General features: G+C 43.1%; 1 protein-coding gene across 1 annotated transcript in view; it reads left to right on the forward strand.

Annotated features, from left to right (window-relative positions):
• dok1b (docking protein 1b) overlaps positions 1 to 12,508 on the forward strand; it is a 31,656-nt gene extending 19,148 nt beyond the window's left edge. Inside the window, exons 3-7 of the mRNA XM_036987249.1 lie at positions 1,308 to 1,478; positions 2,381 to 2,474; positions 3,819 to 3,991; positions 10,191 to 10,632; positions 10,912 to 12,508. Coding sequence (XP_036843144.1) covers positions 1,308 to 1,478; positions 2,381 to 2,474; positions 3,819 to 3,991; positions 10,191 to 10,632; positions 10,912 to 11,846 — 1,815 coding nt within the window. The 3' untranslated portion in view covers positions 11,847 to 12,508. The remainder of the gene's footprint in view (positions 1 to 1,307; positions 1,479 to 2,380; positions 2,475 to 3,818; positions 3,992 to 10,190; positions 10,633 to 10,911) is intronic.
• The last annotated feature ends 7,250 nt before the right edge of the window (positions 12,509 to 19,758 follow it).

Below are 19,758 nucleotides of genomic sequence, written 5' to 3' on the forward strand. Positions count from 1 at the left end.
AACAGACACTAGTAAAGACACTAGTAAAGACACTAGTAGACAGACACTAGTAGACAGACACTAGTAGACAGACACTAGTAGACAGACACTAGTAGACAGACACTAGTAAACAGACACTAGTAGACAGACACTAGTAAAGACGCTAGTAGACAGACGCTAGTAGACAGACGCTAGTAGACAGACGCTAGTAGACAGACGCTAGTAGACAGACGCTAGTAGACAGACGCTAGTAGACAGACGCTAGTAAACAGACGCTAGTAGACAGACGCTAGTAGACAGACGCTAGTAGACAGACGCTAGTAGACAGACGCTAGTAGACAGACGCTAGTAGACAGACACTAGTAAAACGAGAGTGTCAATGAACATTGATTCAGGAAAATGAATGCTCAGTTTGTAGCGGGCGGCATTGGGGTAACCACGTTCCGCTAGCAGCATTTCAGTCCAACACTGTTGTACTAGCTGTCTAGTCTGTGTTTAATACACGTGAAATAAGCATAATACACAATTATATAACCTGTTCTCATTGTGAGAAATAAGGTTGGCCACTTGATTTCAACATCTGAACCAAGTGGACGGGCTAGCCTGCTGTTAAAACAGTTGGAGACGGACAGAATGGGGTGTTCATAATAATTAGACTGTTCAACCTCGTTAGCTAGCAAATAGATCCAAGTTGCCTAAACTTGAAATGTAAACATGAGCTACTCACTAGCACGTGGGCTTGTGCTTGACAGATTGTTTTAAGAGAACTGTGTTAATGTTCTATAATGGCTGCTACCAGAAGTTGGTCATTATTAGTGAATGTGCATTTTGCATGGTTCTGGTTACATCTGTAACAAAAAAGGCAATTTTATAAAACAGACTTGAAAGCCAAATCAGTGATTATTGCAAAAAAAAACACACAAAAAACAGGTACAACTACTTTGATAAAATAATTATGATTGAGCAAGGCTTATATTTAGCCTAGGTTTATCTTCACAAGCCCTGAATTCACAAGATTATTGCTGACTGATTGAAATGCAGTGTATTGGGCCTTTAATTATACAACGTTTATTTAGATATATGTCTTGAATCACCCATAAATTTGAAAAACTGTAGATATGATTTTTAGGCCATATCTCCCAGGCCTAGTTGTTGGTTCAAATCCCCGGATCGATGGGAAAATGTGGTAGGGGGGGGAGGGGCTTGAGGGGTTGGGTTGAAAGTTCAAAAATAAGAATGAATTTTTCTGTCCCAAGACAATATAAAATGAATAATCATCTCTATCTCTCTCTCCCCTCTACTGCTCTGTCCCTCTCTCTCCTCCTCAGGTTATCCGTCTATCAGATTGTATCTCTATCCTCCCTGCCCTCACTGAAGCCTGTCCCAAAGACAATATGTCCGCCTTTTGTGTGGAAACCAACGACAAGACTCATGTGCTCGCCGCAGAGAGAAGCGTCAGCACAGAGTGGGTGGAGAAGATGTGTGAGATCGCCTTTGGGGTAAAGTGAAGAAACACCTCTCTATCTCTCTCTCTCCCTCATTCTTTCTCTCTGTCTTTCTCTCCCTCTGTCTCGCTCCCTCTGTCTCGCTCCCTCTGTCTCGCTCCCTCTGTTTCTGTGCTATGTGGGTTTTCAGTACCAGATACTGAGGGAACTTCCTTAGGTCTTCTAGCTGTCTAGCCTTCTAGCCGTTTAGCCTTCTAGCCGTTTAGCCTTCTAACCGTTTAGCCTTCTAGCTGTCTAGCCGTTTAGCCTTCTAGCCGTTTAGCCTTCTAGCCGTTTAGCCTTCTAGCTGTCTAGCCTTCTAGCCGTTTAGCCTTCTAGCCATTTAGCCTTCTAGCCGTTTAGCCTTCTAGCCATTTAGCCTTCTAGCCGTCTAGCCTTCTAGCCGTCTAGCCTTTTAGCTGTCTAGTCTTTTAGCTGTCTAGCCGTCTAGCCTTCTAGCCGTTTAGCCATCTAGCTGTCTAGCCTTTTAATATTCTAGCCTTCTAGCCTTTTAATCTTCTAGCCGTTTAGCCTTCTAGCATTGTAATGCTTCCAGTCCTTTGAGTATAGGGTGTAGGCTGGATATCAGTTAGAGATGTTCACCTGCACTGACAAGGAGAAAAGGGAAGATACTCTTCAGACAGCGTGGGAGTTTAGATTTGCTCACTCAGTGTTTCTCTCTCCACCCTCCTTCTCACCCTCCCTCTGTCTCTCTCTTTCTCCCTCTGTCTCTCTCTGTAAGGTTGTAAAATGTGTGGAAAAGTACGATTCTTATGTGAGTCTGAATTATAGCAATAACTGAATCAATTAATAATTTCTCTATCCCACCTCTCTCTCTCCACCCTCCCTCTCGCCCTCTCTCTTTCTCCCCCGCACTCTTTTCTCTCCCTCTCCCTCTCTCTCTCCCTCTCTCTCAGGGGGTTAGTGGTAGCAGCAGTAGCGTGTCTGACTCTAACGGAAAGACTAATCTACAGATGGCTGAGAATCTCATCTATTCCAGCCGAGAAGAGGGTAAATACACACACACACACAGCCACTAATACCCCGTGAGTTTTGTGAGTGCATTGAGCCTGTAAAAAAAAAAAAAAACGTATTCCACAAACAGTGGTTATGGACTAATCATTTCTTAGCAACGTTCATATCAACAAGACTCTGTGGAGACCAGATTAGCTTTCTTAATCAAATCACCCTCAGTGTCCCAAATGGTCAACACAGCCCCTCCCTTTCACAGACATTGGACAGTGAGAGTCTGTCTGTTGACATATATTTATACGGAGAAGCTGGGGGAAGGTACAGCATTTCAAGGTTTTATTATTATTATTATTATTAATTAGACTGTCTTGTAAATGTTCCCAGCTAAAAGCTGAATTGCAGTATACAGACAAGAAACAAAGAAGAAGAAACATGGAGAATGGAAGTCTTAAAGTTCTGTTGAGAGGGGGAAAAGCAGGGTTGTACAGCGTTCATCGCTATGGTGATGCAACAAACTGTCACTTTCTGTTAAAGGCTGACTGACAAACGAAAAGGCCAAGGGTTAAAAAAAAGAACACACATTTTAAACCACAAGACCTGCCGTTTTATTTGAATCTAGAATGGTTTAATTCTACTTCTAACTTCCCTTTCAATTTAAATTGCTAAACAGATTGTGAAAATAGTATGGAAGGCAAGTCTTCCGAACGACACTCCTGCTTTCTCAGTCTGTGTTCTTTGTAGACTAGTCCCTGGCATTGGGTTCATCACTGTCTCTAGAGGAAAGTGGAGACTACTGGGGAAAACAACTAGAGAAAACACTCTCTCTCTCTGTGTCTCTCTGTCCCTCTCTCTCTCTCTCTCTCTCTCTCTCTCTCTCTCTCTCTGTCCCTCTCTCCTCTCTCTCTGTCCCTCTCTCTCTCTCTCTCTCTCTCTCTCTGTCCCTCTCTCCTCTCTCTCTGTCCCTCTCTCTCTCTGTGTCTCTCTGTCCCTCTCTCTCTCTCTCTGTGTCTCTCTCTCTCTCTCTGTCCCTCTCTCTCTCTCTGTCCCTCTCTCTCTCTCTGTGTGTCTCTCTCTCTCTGTCCCTCTCTCTCTCTCTGTCCCTCTCTCTGTCCCTCTCTCTTTCTCTGAATCTCTCTCTCTCTCTCTGTCCCCCTCTCTCTCTCTCTCTCTGTGTGTGTCTCTCTCTCTGTCCCTCTCTCTCTCTCTCTGAATCTCTCTCTCTCTCTCTGAATCTCTCTCTCTCTGTCCCTCTCTCTCTCTCTGTATCTCTGTCTCTGTGTCCCTCTCTCTCTCTCTGTCCCTCTCTCTCTCTGTCTCTCTCTCTCAAATGAAGGTTTGATTTATGGTTTTGTCCCTTACCCCTCCCTCTCTCCCCCTCTACAGTGAATGAGTTCTGGGTAAGTGTGCAGAGGACTGAGGCCTCAGAGCGTTGTGGTCTGTTGGGAACCTACTGGCTGAAGGCTGACAATGACAGTCTTATACTGAAGGAGTCCAGGACCAAGAGCAGTCTACTGATCTGGCCCTACAAACTACTGAGGAGATATGGACGTGACAAGGTGGGTTTATATATATACACACACACACACACACCAGCTTTTTCCGTTAGGAAAATGTGGCGCCCGACAAGGAAGATTTTAATTTCCCAGTCATTTGAGAAATGCACCAGACCCATATGCATTGGGTGAGTAACCTATTAGGGAGGTCCAACCACGGTGCTCAGAATGACACAAATCACATGTAGATTATGGTAATTCATATTAACAGAACATACAACTCCTGTAATGGAGCAGCCAATAAAACGTAATTTTCAAACATTTGCCAAAAGACAATTTGTGGGAAATCACCGTTCTAAACAGAGCACCTGATGCCAGCATTATATGACAGAGATGAACATCTCCTTTAGAAACGTAGAAAGACGATGAATCTGAAGATACAACAACTAGGATCGGTCGCAAATATGACTAGGATTGTGCTTTTGGCTTCTGGACAATAAATGAAAGTAAGTTCAAGTGAAAAACCAATGTAACAGGAGACAAATGGCGTATGAGGAAGTCCTTTCACAGGCAGCGCGTGACAAAACAACTAGCTGATTATTGAGTTGCGGCTGTCAGTGACAAAACATCTCAAATACGTGAAGATAATGTGTCTTGAGTATCATTTTAAAATGTCGAGGAGGAGTCCGTGGTGAAGATAGCCTATAGCCGTGTCCCTCTCCAGAATCCACTCAGCTGTCTCCTGCTAATTTTTGAACATTCATTGTTTCCTTTAGGAGTCTGTATTTGTATTTGGGCCCAAAAAGGTGCCAGTGTTTTTGTTGTTGCACTGAAACATGTAGTTAATCCCAGATAGGAGGGAATGCAGGTTTTAACTAATTAAACAACACAGATGAGGATGATCTACATGATCAAGTCTCTGTGTGTGATATTAAAAGTGGTTGATGTGAACCTGACTCACAGCTAAAACATGGAAAGAAAGCAATCCAATGTTATTTGTTGCCGAGACTTTACTGCAAATGACACTCATGTCTTGAGAAAAAAACAATACACTACTATTGCAGTTAGCCATGACAGCCTTTATAACAGAACGCTTGTTACCATGACAGCCTTTATAACAGAATGCTTGTTACCATGACAGCCTTTATAACAGAATGCTTGTTACCATGACAGCCTTTATAATAGAATGCTTGTTACCATGACAGCCTTTATTACAGAATGCTTGTTACCATGACAGCCTTTATAACAGAATGCTTGTTACCATGACAGCCGTTATAACAGAATGCTTGTTACCATGACAGCCTTTATAACAGAATGCTTGTTACCATGACAGCCGTTATAACAGAATGCTTGTTACCATGACAGCCTTTATAATAGAACGCTTGTGACCTCACATAAATATTGCACTTGGGAAAACAACATCTTAAAGTAGAAATATAATGAAACAAACAGGCATTGTATTTTTGTTCCATTATAGTGGCCACTACAGTAGACATCGATCAAGTGCACAAGGCTACATGTGTGCAAAAATAACGTTCACAGAGTACATTTTTTTTATAATTCCCCCTCACTCACACCACAAGTGTTACTGTCAAGTTCAACACAACTAAAGCAATATCTTTGGGCTACACGGCACATTATTACATTGTACACTTTCTGCCTGTGGCCGTCTGTTGTACAATGTGCCAGCAGAGCATGATACCCTTTGTTGGCATAAATGATCACTTTCAGTCAGAGAGGACACCTGGGATAACCCCTTTTTATCCACTGTATTGAAAGAGGGAAAGTGTGTGGTGTTCCTTTTCACGTCTATGGTGGCATCCAGCTTAAACCAGGCCCAGCTCCAGCTCCAGCTCTAGCTCTAGCTCTAGCTCCAGGCCCAGCTCCAGCTCTAGCTCTAGCTCTAGCTCCAGGTCCAGCTCTAGCTCCAGCTCCAGCTCCAGGCCCAGCTCCAGGCCCAGCTCCAGCTCCAGGCCCAGCTCCAGGCCCAGCTCCAGGCCCAGCTCCAGCTCTAGCTCCAGCTCTAGCTCCAGCTCCAGCTCCAGCTCGATCCCTGAATCCACTTGTTTAAAACCTCTCTGGGATAGGTGGGACATTTAGCGTCTGACAGCCTGCCTAACATATTCAATTTGGCCGGTAACAATTTTATTTATCGACTTTTTTCAAAAAAAATGTACCGACCAAAAGCCTGCCCTTATTGGCTAACGGAACCTCTGACACACAGGTGTATGGATGCCGAACGCACGCACTCATTTTAACATTCTGTCATGTTCAACTTCATAAAAAAACATGTTTTCCTGTCTTAAGAGGTACGTTTTTATGTTATTTTTTTAAAAACTATAGCCAAGTGCAAAATAAAGTAACAGGGTTGACCGTAAAGAGGGTTAACGATTTCTTCTTAAATGAGCCTTTAAACCCCCTTGTGAGGGGGAATGGAAGCTTGTTGTGTTGCAACAGGAAGTTGCATTTGAATGCGAGCTTCATCCTTTTGTTCAGTCATTGTTAATTCATTTCCAGCCTGTCTGTCTATGCATAACAGGTTGGACGTGTTTTTCTCGACCCGCTCCCCTGCTTTTACTCTATGAATATTTGAATATTAAATGTTCAATGGTAAAAACATTTTTTTTAAAGGAGTAGTTTCACCATATAAAAACGAGAGGTCAGTTCATGTAACGTTAAAGATGTAAAAAAAGACGTACATTTAATCACTAATTAAATAAAGTATATAATAATCTTGGGAATTTAGGACTTTGTCAAAGCAACATAATAACTAGGGCTTTACAATGATGGTGAAAAGCTGGAGAAATGTTGGGATTAAGTGGGTTCACATCTTCCTACAAGTGACACAGGGTTGCTGAATTCTGGCACTTTAGCAAGCCTATATTCATATAAAAATCAGATTGATTTCATGTAAAGGATACCCAACTAAATGAGGGATACAAAGTCAAACATTTAAAAAGTCATTTTATCAATGCAAGATATTTAAGCTTGCTTAGATGTCATTTTTTTTGCAGTGAAACATGACAGTGTCGCCATCGTTTATACACATTTCACTACACTCGCATCTGCTAACCATGTGCATGTGACAAATAAATTAGATTTGACATTTTTGTTGAAATGTTGAAATAAACATGTTTCCAACCCCCAAGTCGCACACTCAAACTGTAAATATATTGTAAATGTTGTAATGTATTGTTTTATCAATTGGGGAGAGAAAGTACGACATGAATTCAACGATGTACACCGAATTGACAAAAGTGATCCACTGGAACGCGCCCAGAGAGCAGGGTGCTAAGTAAGGTCTATGGTTTTAGAACAGATACAGCTACCTGAGGTTATTACTATTACCACTACCTGAGGTTATTACTATTACCACTACCTGGGGTTATTACTATTACCACTACCTGAGGTTATTACTATTACCACTACCTGTGATTATTAATATTACCACTACCTATTACTATTACCACTACCTGGGGTTATTACTATTACCATTACCTATTACTATTACCACTACCTGGGGTTATTACTATTACCACTACCTGGGGTTATTACTATTACCACTACCTATTACCATTACCACTACCTGGGGTTATTACCATTACCACTACCTGGGGTTATTACTATTACCACTACCTGGGGTTATTACTATTACCACTACCTGGGGTTATTACTATTACCACTACCTATTACTATTACCACTACCTGGGGTTATTACTATTACCACTACCTGGGGTTATTACTATTACCACTACCTATTACTATTACCACTACCTGGGGTTATTACTATTACCACTACCTGGGGTTATTACTATTACCACTACCTATGACCACTACCTGCGGTTATTACTATTACCACTACCTGGGGTTATTACTATTACCACTACCTATTACCATTACCACTACCTGGGGTTATTACCATTACCACTACCTGGGGTTATTACTATTACCACTACCTGGGGTTATTACTATTACCACTACCTGGGGTTATTACTATTACCACTACCTATTACTATTACCACTACCTGGGGTTATTACTATTACCACTACCTGGGGTTATTACTATTACCACTACCTATTACTATTACCACTACCCAAGGTTATTACTATTACCACTACCTGGGGTTATTACTATTACCACTACCTGGGGTTATTACTATTACCACTACCTGGGGTTATTACTATTACCACTACCTGGGGTTATTACTATTACCACTACCTGGGGTTATTACTATTACCACTACCTGGGGTTATTAATATTACCACTACCTGGGGTTATTACTATTACCACTACCTATTACTATTACCACTACCACTACCTGGGGTTATTACTATTACCACTACCTGTGGTTATTACTATTACCACTACCTATTAATATTACCACTACCTGGGGTTATTACTATTACCACTACCTGGGGTTATTACTATTACCACTACCTATTAATATTACCACTACCTGGGGTTATGAATATTACCACTACCTATTACTATTACCACTACCTGAGGTTATTAATATTACCACTACCTATTACTATTACCACTACCTGGGGTTATTACTATTACCACTACCTGGGGTTATTACTATTGCCACTACCTGGGGTTATTACTATTGCCACTACCTGGGGTTATTACTATTACCACTACCTGGGGTTATTACTATTACCACTACCTGGGGTTATTACTATTACCACTACCTGGGGTTATTACTATTACCACTACCTATTACTATTACCACTACCACTACCTGGGGTTATTACTATTACCACTACCTGTGGTTATTACTATTACCACTACCTATTAATATTACCACTACCTGGGGTTATTACTATTACCACTACCTATTAATATTACCACTACCTGGGGTTATGAATATTACCACTACCTGGGGTTATTACTATTACCACTACCTATTACTATTACCACTACCTGGGGTTATTAATATTACCACTACCTATTAATATTACCACTACCTGGGGTTATTAATATTACCACTACCTATTAATATTACCACTACCTGGGGTTATGAATATTACCACTACAACAACCACCCGGTCCATGGCCTGTTCACCCCGCTATCATCCAGAAGGCGAGGTCAGTACAGGTGCATATAAGCTGGGACCGAGAGACTGAAAAACATCTTCTATCTCAAAGCCAGCAGACTGTTAAACAGCCATCACTAGCCGGCTACCACCCGGTTACTCAACCCTGCACCTTAGAGGCTGCTGCCCTATATACATAGACATGGAATCACTGGTTACTCAACCCTGCACCTTAGAGGCTGCTGCCCTGTGTACATAGACATGGAATCACTGGTTACTCAACCCTGCACCTTAGAGGATGCTGCCCCATTAACATAGACATGGAATCACTGGTCACTTTAATAGTGTTTACATACTGTTTTACTCATTTCATGTGTTTATACTGTATTATATTCTTCTGTATTTTAGTCAATGCCACTCTGACATTGCTCTTCCAAATGTTTTTATATATTTCTTAATTTCATTATTTTACTTTTAGATGTGTGAGTATTGTTGTGAATTGTTAAGATACTACTGCGCTGTTGGAGCAAGAAACACACGCATTTCGCTACACCCGCAATAACATCTGCTAAACATGTGTATTTGACCAATAACATCTGCTAAACATGTGTATTTGACTAATAACATCTGCTAAACATGTGTATTTGACTAATAACATCTGCTAAACATGTGTATTTGACCAATAACATCTGCTAACCATGTGTATTTGACCAATAACATCTGCTAAACATGTGTATGTGACTAACATCTGCTAAACATGTGTATTTGACCAATAACATCTGCTAACCATGTGTATTTGACTAACATCTGCTAAATATGTGTATTTGACCAATAACATCTGCTAACCATGTGTATTTGACTAACATCTGCTAAGTATGTGTATTTGACCTGTGGGTTTTACTTCATAACCATGATGGTGACTTGCTTTCTTTCAGTCAGTGGCTTTAGAGATGTTTTTTTAGGAGATGGGTGTTTGTTGTCAGCTGCTGTTTTGTTTATACGGCCTGATGTCTTGTCTTATGAATCGTATCAATTTCACAATAACATTTCACAGACTAGAGACAATAACACTAAGTTATTATACATTTATCATCAAAATAAGAGTCAGAATAAAATGAAAGCTTGTTTGTCCCTCTCTCCGGGGGATATGCTATCTGACCTATAGAATGTAGATTATGTTGTATAATTTTGTTGTTCGTTTGTTTGTTTGTTTTGTTTTCAGGTGATGTTTTCGTTCGAGGCGGGGCGGCGCTGCGATTCTGGTCCGGGGAACTTCAACTTCGAGACCAAACAGGGTAACGAGATCTTCCTCATCGTGGAGCAGGCCATCCAATCACAGAAAGCCCTGGCCGAGGAGTGCCACTCCAGCTACCATTTGAGCAGCCTGGAATCCGACCCTGGCCCTGCCCTCATTCAGCAACGCAGCTCCGTGGCAACGGGAGGTGGCCTGGTAGTCGACGGCAACACCACTAACCGGGATCTGGATGGCGATTCCAGTTCCGGAGGGAGTAAGCCCGGATCAGCCGATGGAGTGTTCGGGAGGAGGGAGGGAGATGGAGGGAAGAGCCAAAATCAGAACCAAAAAGGGAGGAGTTTACCAGAGCCACCGCCGTTGGTGATAGGAATGGGGGGGACGCCCCCGCGCTCACCCATGCCTCGAGGAGGTTAGTCTCATCACGTTTAGTGTACTTTTAGAATCATACTCATTTTAATGTGACTGGGGGTTTTGAAAAGTGCCTAAAATTAGACGTATTATTTATTGTAAGTAGGAGGAGGAAGTTGTGGTGTGATTTTATTGTATTGAGATTGTAAGCGTTTGATGTTTTTTTCTCTCTTTTCGTTTTAAATACTTTGATTGTTGTCTTTTTTCGTAGACTGTGTGTACATGCTGATGACTGACAAACCAATTTTAATATTGATTAATACAATATTTGTTGTCTTAGGTAAAGGAGTCGGAGCGACCTCGTCTCAAGAGGAACAGGGGAGTGTGTACTCTGAACCCGCTGACTCTGTCCGTCTCTCCTCTCTCTCCGCCGGCGACTGTCTCTACTCTGACCCTGTGGATACAATCAAGACACAGACCCCCAACTCCCTAAACCTTCCAATCCCCACCCCCCGACTCCGACCCCTCGGCGACGAGGGAGGGGTCTTCGGGATTGGGGGTCGTAACCATGGCAACAACCAGCCCGATCCCCTCTATTCGGACCTCTATGATCGAATCAGTTTGGATCTGATACAGAATATGGGTGTTATGGGGCTGGACGAAGGAGGAGGAGGGAGAGGGAGAGGAGGGAGAGGAGGAGGGGGGAGAGGAGGAGGGGGGAACATGCGTTCTCTCGGGGGTCAGGCGGAAGGGTCATCGTCACTCACCGACGCCGAACACATCTATGATGAACCAGAGGGGCGAGCAGGAGGTGGTGTTTTGGGAAAAGACAGCCCTCCTCCTCAGCCCCACGAGGGGCTCTACAACCTGCCTACAGACAACTACGCAGTCCCCTCCTATGGAAAACAACCACAGCCTCCCCTCGTCATCAGAGGACCAGGGGGCTCCAAGTGGCCACCCAAGCCTGCTACCACCCCCAAGCCCAAAAAGGCTGCTCTTCCTCGGAAGGATCCCGTGCCTCTGCCCCTGGGGAAGGCTGGGCCTGGAGGTCCAACTAACCTGAACAATAATAACAGTAGCGGAGGAGGGGCCTGGGGTGTAGTTGGGGGAGGGGGAGACCGGGCCAGGGGTGTAGGTGGGGAAGGAGGAGGGGAAGGTAGGCACACAGAGCTCTACAGTAAAGTGTCGAGACACAAGCCCCCTCCCAATCCCTGGTACCCCCACACCGGCCTGCGATCCCCTGATATCATCTATGACAATCTGGGAGACATTTAAGCCCCTAAACAGGACTGGATGGTTGTATTCATGAGGCACCAAAATGGAAGAAAACGGACTGAAACAGTGAGGACAACCTGGGACTCCATTTTGAACACGACCCAGCAGATTAAAAAGTGGTGGCTTGATCGCGATCTTCTCCTGTTGCATCTTGGGACATGTAGTTCAGGGAAGACGCGTACCATACCATGGTTGCAAGAAAAGCTAACCAAGAAGACATGGGACGTGAGTGTGAATGTTTGGTCAAACACAACAGTTGGCCAACAGAAACCTCTATGTGGCTAAGCAGACAGAGACACAGGGTGTGTCCCAAAGAGCACCCTATTCCCTAATTATAGTGCACTACTTTTGACCAGGGCCCTATAGACCCTGGTTAAAAAAGAGTGTACTTCAATAGAGAATAGGACACACATTTGGGACGCACACTCAGAAGTGGGAAATACTTATGTGGTTGCAGCAAGTTGAGTGTTCTGCGTGTCAGCGGGAGACGTGTGTGTGTGTGTGTGTGGCTGTGTCAATGTTGACTATGCACTTACTGGAAAGACTATAACATGTTTCTGCTTTGTAAACTGATATGATGCTAATCACTCATCATAATCTGTAACCTTCAAACAGACATTTTAGAGCAAAAAAAAAACTGTGATTGTTATTTTTTTCATCATCACGTCTAAACTATGGAGACTCAACTGTTGGGAGATCGAGAGCTTATGAAATGGGGGACTTTCAGAATTGGGACCTCAATGGACACAACATGTGATTGTTTTGTCTGTGTCCCAAGTGGCACTATGTTCCCTATTTGGTGTATTACTTTTGACTAGAGTCCTATGGGTCCTGGTCAAAAGTAGTGCACTTCATAGGGAATAGGGCACCCTTTTTTTCATTTTGTTTGTTGTTGTACCTATCTCCAGCTACTAAACATGTAATGCAGGTGTGTGTTTTTTTTGCTTCTTTCTGTGTGTCAAAAACAGCTGTGCTGTGTTGTAAATATGATAAAAATTCTATTAATAAAAATCGGAGAAAAAAATAACTATATTTAGTGTTAACCATCTAAAGCAAAATTCATTCCAACTACAGTGTCACAGATTGAATTGAGAAACCTATTGGTCAAAAGAAACTCAAAACAGCTGTGTGTGTGTGTGTGTGTGTGTGTGTGGACTATCCCTATAGAATAGTCAGATAAGACTCAAGGGGAATATTTTTGATTTCTTTGACAGATGTGACCTTTTGGATTGGACCAGAGTGTGTTTTGTAACGAGTTGAACCAGAGTTTAATGAGGAAGACAGAAGTTTTTTATGTCTGCTCCCTCGTTTCGAAACTACAGGTTAAACTGTGCGAGTGGTGTGGTGTGTGTATGTGGGTCTGTATAGGTTGAGAGAGGAGGGCAAAGTGATGGACATACCAGGGATTCAGAAAGATGGGGGGGTGGAGGTGTATCTAAAATATAATCGCGAGGTAAAGGAGCTGGAGGGGAAGAGAAAGACAGGAACGTTTGAGAGAGAAAATGGTGAGACAATAAAACATTTTTAAAAAGAAGTCAGAGAAAGTGTTTGTGTGAGGTGACGAGTGAGGAAAAGGGAGAACGAGAAGGTATGTGAAAGAAAGAGGAGAAAGAGGGAAGAGAGAGACAGACGGGAAAAGGCCTATAACAGCCAACCAGACACTATGTTAATTTAGCCAGCATTCTTTCATTCACTTCAATTTAGTTAGTTTTTTTTAAAGTTTTTTTTTTTTCTCTCTCATTTGTTTTTTTTCCTGAGGTCTTGGTTAAGATTCACGGCATGCTAGCGCTGGCGTCCCTGGAACGTTGCTAACAACAACCAGACAACAGAACGCCTCGGTGAAAAGAAAGAAAGGAATCTTTCAGGTCAATTTCAAATGGCCTCGGTAGCAGCCGGTCGTTAGGAAAACAACAAAACAAAATGGGGATTCTAGAAGATGTCATAATGCTATCGTTGAGAGCATGAACACTCAAGCCACCTCTTCTCTCTCTCTCTGTCTCTCACACACCTTTAACCTTACATTTAATGTGTGAATGATCTATTTAAATATATTGTCTGACTTTGTGTTATTGTGTGTGGGGACTGTCTGCTATATTTCAGCCTAGCTCCAGTGGTTTAGTTTATTCAGTGAGGAAGTGCCTAAATGTTTCTCTCCTCCCGTGCTTTCCCTCTGACCTTTTAGACAGCTGTTATGGTTAGTGCTATCCGGGGTTCCTTGGGACGACCCTACCCTAAACCTTAACCAATGGGGGGAGGGGCGTCCCAAGGATCTCATCTGCGCCATAACTCAATTTAACCTGAGTGTCTGACTGTGTGTGTAACTCTCTCTGTGTCTGACTGTGTGTGTGTGTGTGTGTCTGTGTGTGTGTGTTACAGCCTGGATGCCTGATAACATCCGGCCAGCAGGTATTTTCTATTAACCTCTGTGTACCGTGTGTACTGTGTCTGTACTGTGTGTGTGTCTCGCTGTGTGTTTACAGCTGTCCTGTCTCGCCGTGTGTTTACAGCTGTCCGGTCTCCCACGCGTCTGCCATCAAGGCACTCAAGAAGCTGAATCACTCAGATCTCTTCAATCTGTATCCATGAGGCACAAGATGGTTATTTCTTACATTATTAGCCCAGGAAATGTCTTGTGTTATTACACACAGCCGGAAATAACTTTTGGATATCAGAGTGGCGGTAACTCACCAGCATTACCAGCTATACGACCAGGAATACGACTTTCCCGATTTGGATCCTTTTTTCGTACCCCCCTTGGGATTTGAACTTATTCCAGAGGCTGATCCAAAAGTATTCGGCGTGGACTTCTAGTCCCGACTCAGGAGGCGCGCACACCACCCACCGCTTCCGAGTATATTACTTGCTAATGTTCAGTCTTTGGCTAATAAAGTAGACGAGCTCAGGGCGAGGATCTCCTTCCAGAGAGACATCAGGGATTGTAACATATTCTGTTTCACGGAAACATGGCTCTCGGGATATACTGTCTGAGTCCGTACAGCCAGTTAGGTTCTCAGTTCATTGCGCAGACAGGAATAAATATCTCTCTGGGAAGAAGGGCGATGGTGTATGTTTATATAATTAAACGACTCGTGGTGTTACAGTGATAACGTACAGGAACTCAAGTCCTTTCGTTCACCCGACCTAGAATACCACACAATCAAATGCTGACCGTATTACCTCCCAAGATAATTATTTTCGGTTATAGTCACAGCCGTGTATATTCTCCCTCAAGCCGATACCACGACGGCCCTCAAAAGAACTACACTGGACTCTATGCAAACTGGAAACCACATATCCTGAGGCTGTATTTGTTGTAGCCGGGAATTTTAACAAAGCTAATCTGAGAAAAACGCTACCAAAGTTCTACCAACACCATTGACTGTAGCACTCGCTCTGGTACAACATTGGACCACTTCTACTCAGCTTTCCGAAATGCCTACAAAGCCCTCTGTCCTCCTTTCGGCAAATCTGATCACGACTCCATTTTGCTCCTCCCTGCCTATATACGGACACTCAAACAGGAAGTACCCGTGCTATGGACTATTCAATGCTGGTCTGACCAATCATGCTTCACTATTGTTTTGATCCCGCCGACTGGGATATGTTCCAAGTAGCCTCTGAGAATAACATTGACGAATACACAGATACGGTGACTGAGTTTATTAGGAAATGTATAGTAGATGTTGTTCCCACTGGGACTATTAAAACCTACCCAAACCAGAAACTGTTTGCATTCGCGCAAAACTGAAAGCGCAAACCACCGCAATTAACAAGGTGACTGGGAAAATGGCCAAATACAAACAGCGTAGTTATTCCAGGGCGGCAGGTAGCCTAGTGATTAGAACGTTGGACTAGTAACCGAAAGGTTGCAAGATCGAATCCGCGAGCTGACAAGGTAAAAAATCTGTCATTCTGGCCCTGAACAAGGCAGTTAACCCATTGTTCCTAGGCCATCATTGAAAATAAGAATTTGTTCTTAACTGACTTGCCTAGTTAAATAAAGGTAAAATAAATAAAAATTCCCTCCATAAGGAAAACAAGCAAGTCCTCAGTACAGAAACAAAGTGGAGTCACAATTCAATGGCTCAGACATGTGGCAGGGTCTACAGGAAATCACAGATTACAAAGAGAACACCAGCCATGTCACGGACACCGATGTTTTGCTTGTGGACAAGCTTAACACCCTTTTCAACCTCTTTGAGGATAACACAGTGCCACCGACGCGGCCCGCTACCAAGGACTGTGGGCTCTCCTTCTCCGTGGTTGTTGTGAGTACAACATTTAAGCGTGTTAACCCTCGCAAGGCTGCTGGCCCAGACGGCATCACTAGCCGCGTCCTCAGAGCATGTGCAGACTAGCTGACTGGAGTGTTTACGGACATATTCAATCTCTCGCTATCCCAGTCTTCTGTCCCCACATGCTTCAAGATGGCCACCATTGTTCTTGTACCCAAGAAGGCAAAGGTAACTGAACTAAATGACTATCGGCCCGTAGCACTCACTTCTGTCATCATGAAGTGCTTTGAGAGACTATTCAAGGATCATATCACCTCCACCTTACATGTCACTCTAGACCCACTTAAATTTGCTTATCGCCCCAATAGATCCACAGACGATGCAATCGCCATCGCACTGCACACTGCCCTATCCCATCTGGACAAGAGGAATACCTATATAAGAATGCTGTTCATTGACTGTAGCTCAGCATTCAACACCATAGCTCATCATTAAGCTCGGGGCCCTGGGTTGGAACCCCGCCCTGTGCAACTGGGTTCTGGACTTCCTGACGGGCTGTCCGAGATAAAGTATTGAGATAAACTTTTGTTATTGACCAAATATGTATTTTCCACCATAATTTGCAAATAAATACATTAAAAATCCTACAATGTGATTTTCTGGATTTTTTTCTCTCATTTTGTCTGTCATAGTTGAAGTGTACCTCTGATTAAAATTACAGGCCTCTCATCTTTTTAAGTGGGAGAACTTGCACAATTGGTGGCTGACAATTTTTATTTTTTTTGCCCCACTATATATAGTGCAGCAGCCTCTAAGGTGCTAGTGGTGGCTATTTAACAGTCTGATTGTCACCTTCTGACCTTAGTTCCTTTGTTACTGACTAAATACTTTTTTGCCCCACTGTACATAAGACTTGAAATCCCTGGCCACTTTAATAATAGAACACTAGTCACTTTAATAATGTTTACATATTTTGCATTACTCATCTCATGTGTATATACTGTATTATATTCTACTGTATTTTAGTCAGTGCCACTCAGACATTGCTCATCCAAATATTTATATATTCTTAATGACATTCCTTTACTTTAGATTTGTGTGTATTGTTGTGAAATTGTTACATATTACTTGTTAGATGTCACTTACTTGTCGGAGCAAGAAACGCAAGCATTTCGCAACACAATTAACATCTGTTAAACATGTGTACATATAACATCTGTTTAACATGTGTATGTGACCAATATAATTTGATTTGGTCAGAAGTAAAGAGGGACTTGAGGGTGCCATTTGGAAACACAACCTCGTTTGAAGAAGTTTTAGTTTGTCTCTTTATTTTCCTTCATTTCTCTTTATTGGGAAGATTTACTTTGACTTCCTCGCCTGTGTAGACTTCCGTTAAACTTAGCTTGACATCCCAGAAGTTTATTCATAGATTTTGTGATTCGGTACATTGTTAAACTACTTCTATCTCAGTGGTTGACTCAGGGTAGTAGCATCGCGTTGACTTCCTGTGTCTGTGCGTTTCATTTCCTTGTCCTCTCCTCTAACTCTGCACCGCAGCAGAAAAATATGCCCCCTGCTCAGCTTTTTCCTTCGATTGTCCTCTCTCTGACTCACACACACACACACACACACACACACACACACACACACACACACACACACACACACACACACACACACACACACACACACACACACACACAACTGAAACTGAAACGGCTGTGAAAAGAGGAAGTCCAGTATGAAGGGCACACCAGCCCTCTGAACTAACATTAACCCGCAGCCTTCTCAAAACACATTGGAGGACAAGGTTGAGGGACCTCTGGCTTTCTCATACAGTAGGTTTTGAGAAGGAGATGACGCCCAGAAGTATGCAATTGAGATCTTCCCCCTTGTGTTTTAGTTTGTGTGTGTGATGCGTATGTTTTGGGTGTGTCACTATTTGGCCACAGGGACTTCTAATCAGTTGATAACTGCTGATCACAACTGAAACTAGCAGGTTCCACATGCAGGAACTTGTTTTATTTGAATATATGTTGATCTGTACAGTTAAAGTATTATCACATACAGTACACTGGATAGGTTCAGTGAAATGTGTTGCTTTACAGGGTCAGCCATAGTAGTACGGCGCCCAATGGAGCAAATGAGGGTTAACACAACAGAGGACCACAACAGAACATTAACATTTTTGTGAACACTTAAAAGAACAACACTGGCTACATTCACAGCCAGTCAAACAGAACTTCTATCAAAGTTTCAATATGGGGAGTTGTGGTTTATATCAGAGAGTAGTTGAGATGAGAGACAGGTTTCCATATCAAAGCTCTGTGATGTCACAAGTGAATGAAATTGATGTTTGTTTTTTTTGTTGACAAAGATAAACAATAAAATATACAAGTCAGGCAAGAACACACAAAAAACACCTGAACTTGGTCAGTGACTGAAATTCATCTCTCAGTGGGTGGAGGGGTTCTGTTCTGTGACATCACAATGCCATGACCTCGCCCGGACACTGTGAGTGGGTGGAATGGCGAGAGCCTTTTAAACGATTGGCTGTCTTGTGTGACATCACAATGCCATGACATCACCCGGACACTGTGAGTGGGTGGAATGGCGGGAGCCTGTTTAACAATTGGCTGACAGTTTCAAGTCTTGTGCCAAGTCTTGTGTGACATCACAACGCCGTGATGCCACAGTGTCATACTCTTCAGGGTTGTAGAGTTCAGTGGGTGGGCGGAATGGCGGGAGCCTGTTTAACCACTCAAGTGTGTGTGTGTGTGTATGTGACTGTGTGTAATTATGAGTGTGTGACCGAACTCCTTGAATGACATCGTCACACAACAACCTCAGTTCTAGCCTCAACCCCGCTCTGACCTGTTCCTCCAGTACCCCCTCCATCAGTCCATCCACCCCGATCCAGCTTCCTTTACCCCCTCCGTCACCCCCCTGATCCAGCTTCCGTTTCCCCTAGATTACAGCCCTCGTCTACGTCTCAAACTGCACCCTATTCCCTATATAGTGCAGTACTTGTGACTAGGACTGACAGGGCTGGTCCATAGGGCTCTGGTCAGATGTAGTACACTAAGCAGAGAATAGGGTGCCCTTTGGAACTGAAGAGAGAGAGAGAGAGAGAGAGAGAGACCCCCTCTGTTTATTATGTCTCAGCAGTACACAGCAGGCGTTTGACTACTGGGGTGGGACAATGCAGACAATGCCTGCGTTTTACACATCGAACCTGTTTAAATCAGTCTTTATTTTTTTTTCTGGTCTTTGATTGGTTGCTTTTTATGCCGCCTCAGCACTCTGGACACGGCAGCGAGGGAAACGAAATCTAACTAATTAAGTATTGTGAGAAGGTTTTTAATAGGGGTGTTAAATCCATGAAACAACTATAGCTCTAACCATACTGTTGGAAGAGTGTGTGTGTGTGTGTGTGGTTGCAGGGTTACTGTAGGAAGAGTGCGTGTATGTGTGTGGTTGCAGGGTTACTGTAGGAAGAGTGTGTGTGTGTGTGTGTGGTTGCAGGGTTACTGTAGGAAGTGTGTGTGTGTGTGTGTGTGTGTGTGTGTGGTTGCAGGGTTTGTTTTACGGTGTTTCTCTGTTTAACGCTGACTGAGCTTCTTTTGAGGCCTCACCGACTCACTGTACAAATGACTCTACCATATGAACAGTTG

Source organism: Oncorhynchus mykiss, chromosome 9, assembly GCF_013265735.2.
Source record: "Oncorhynchus mykiss isolate Arlee chromosome 9, USDA_OmykA_1.1, whole genome shotgun sequence".
NCBI lineage: Eukaryota > Metazoa > Chordata > Actinopteri > Salmoniformes > Salmonidae > Oncorhynchus > Oncorhynchus mykiss.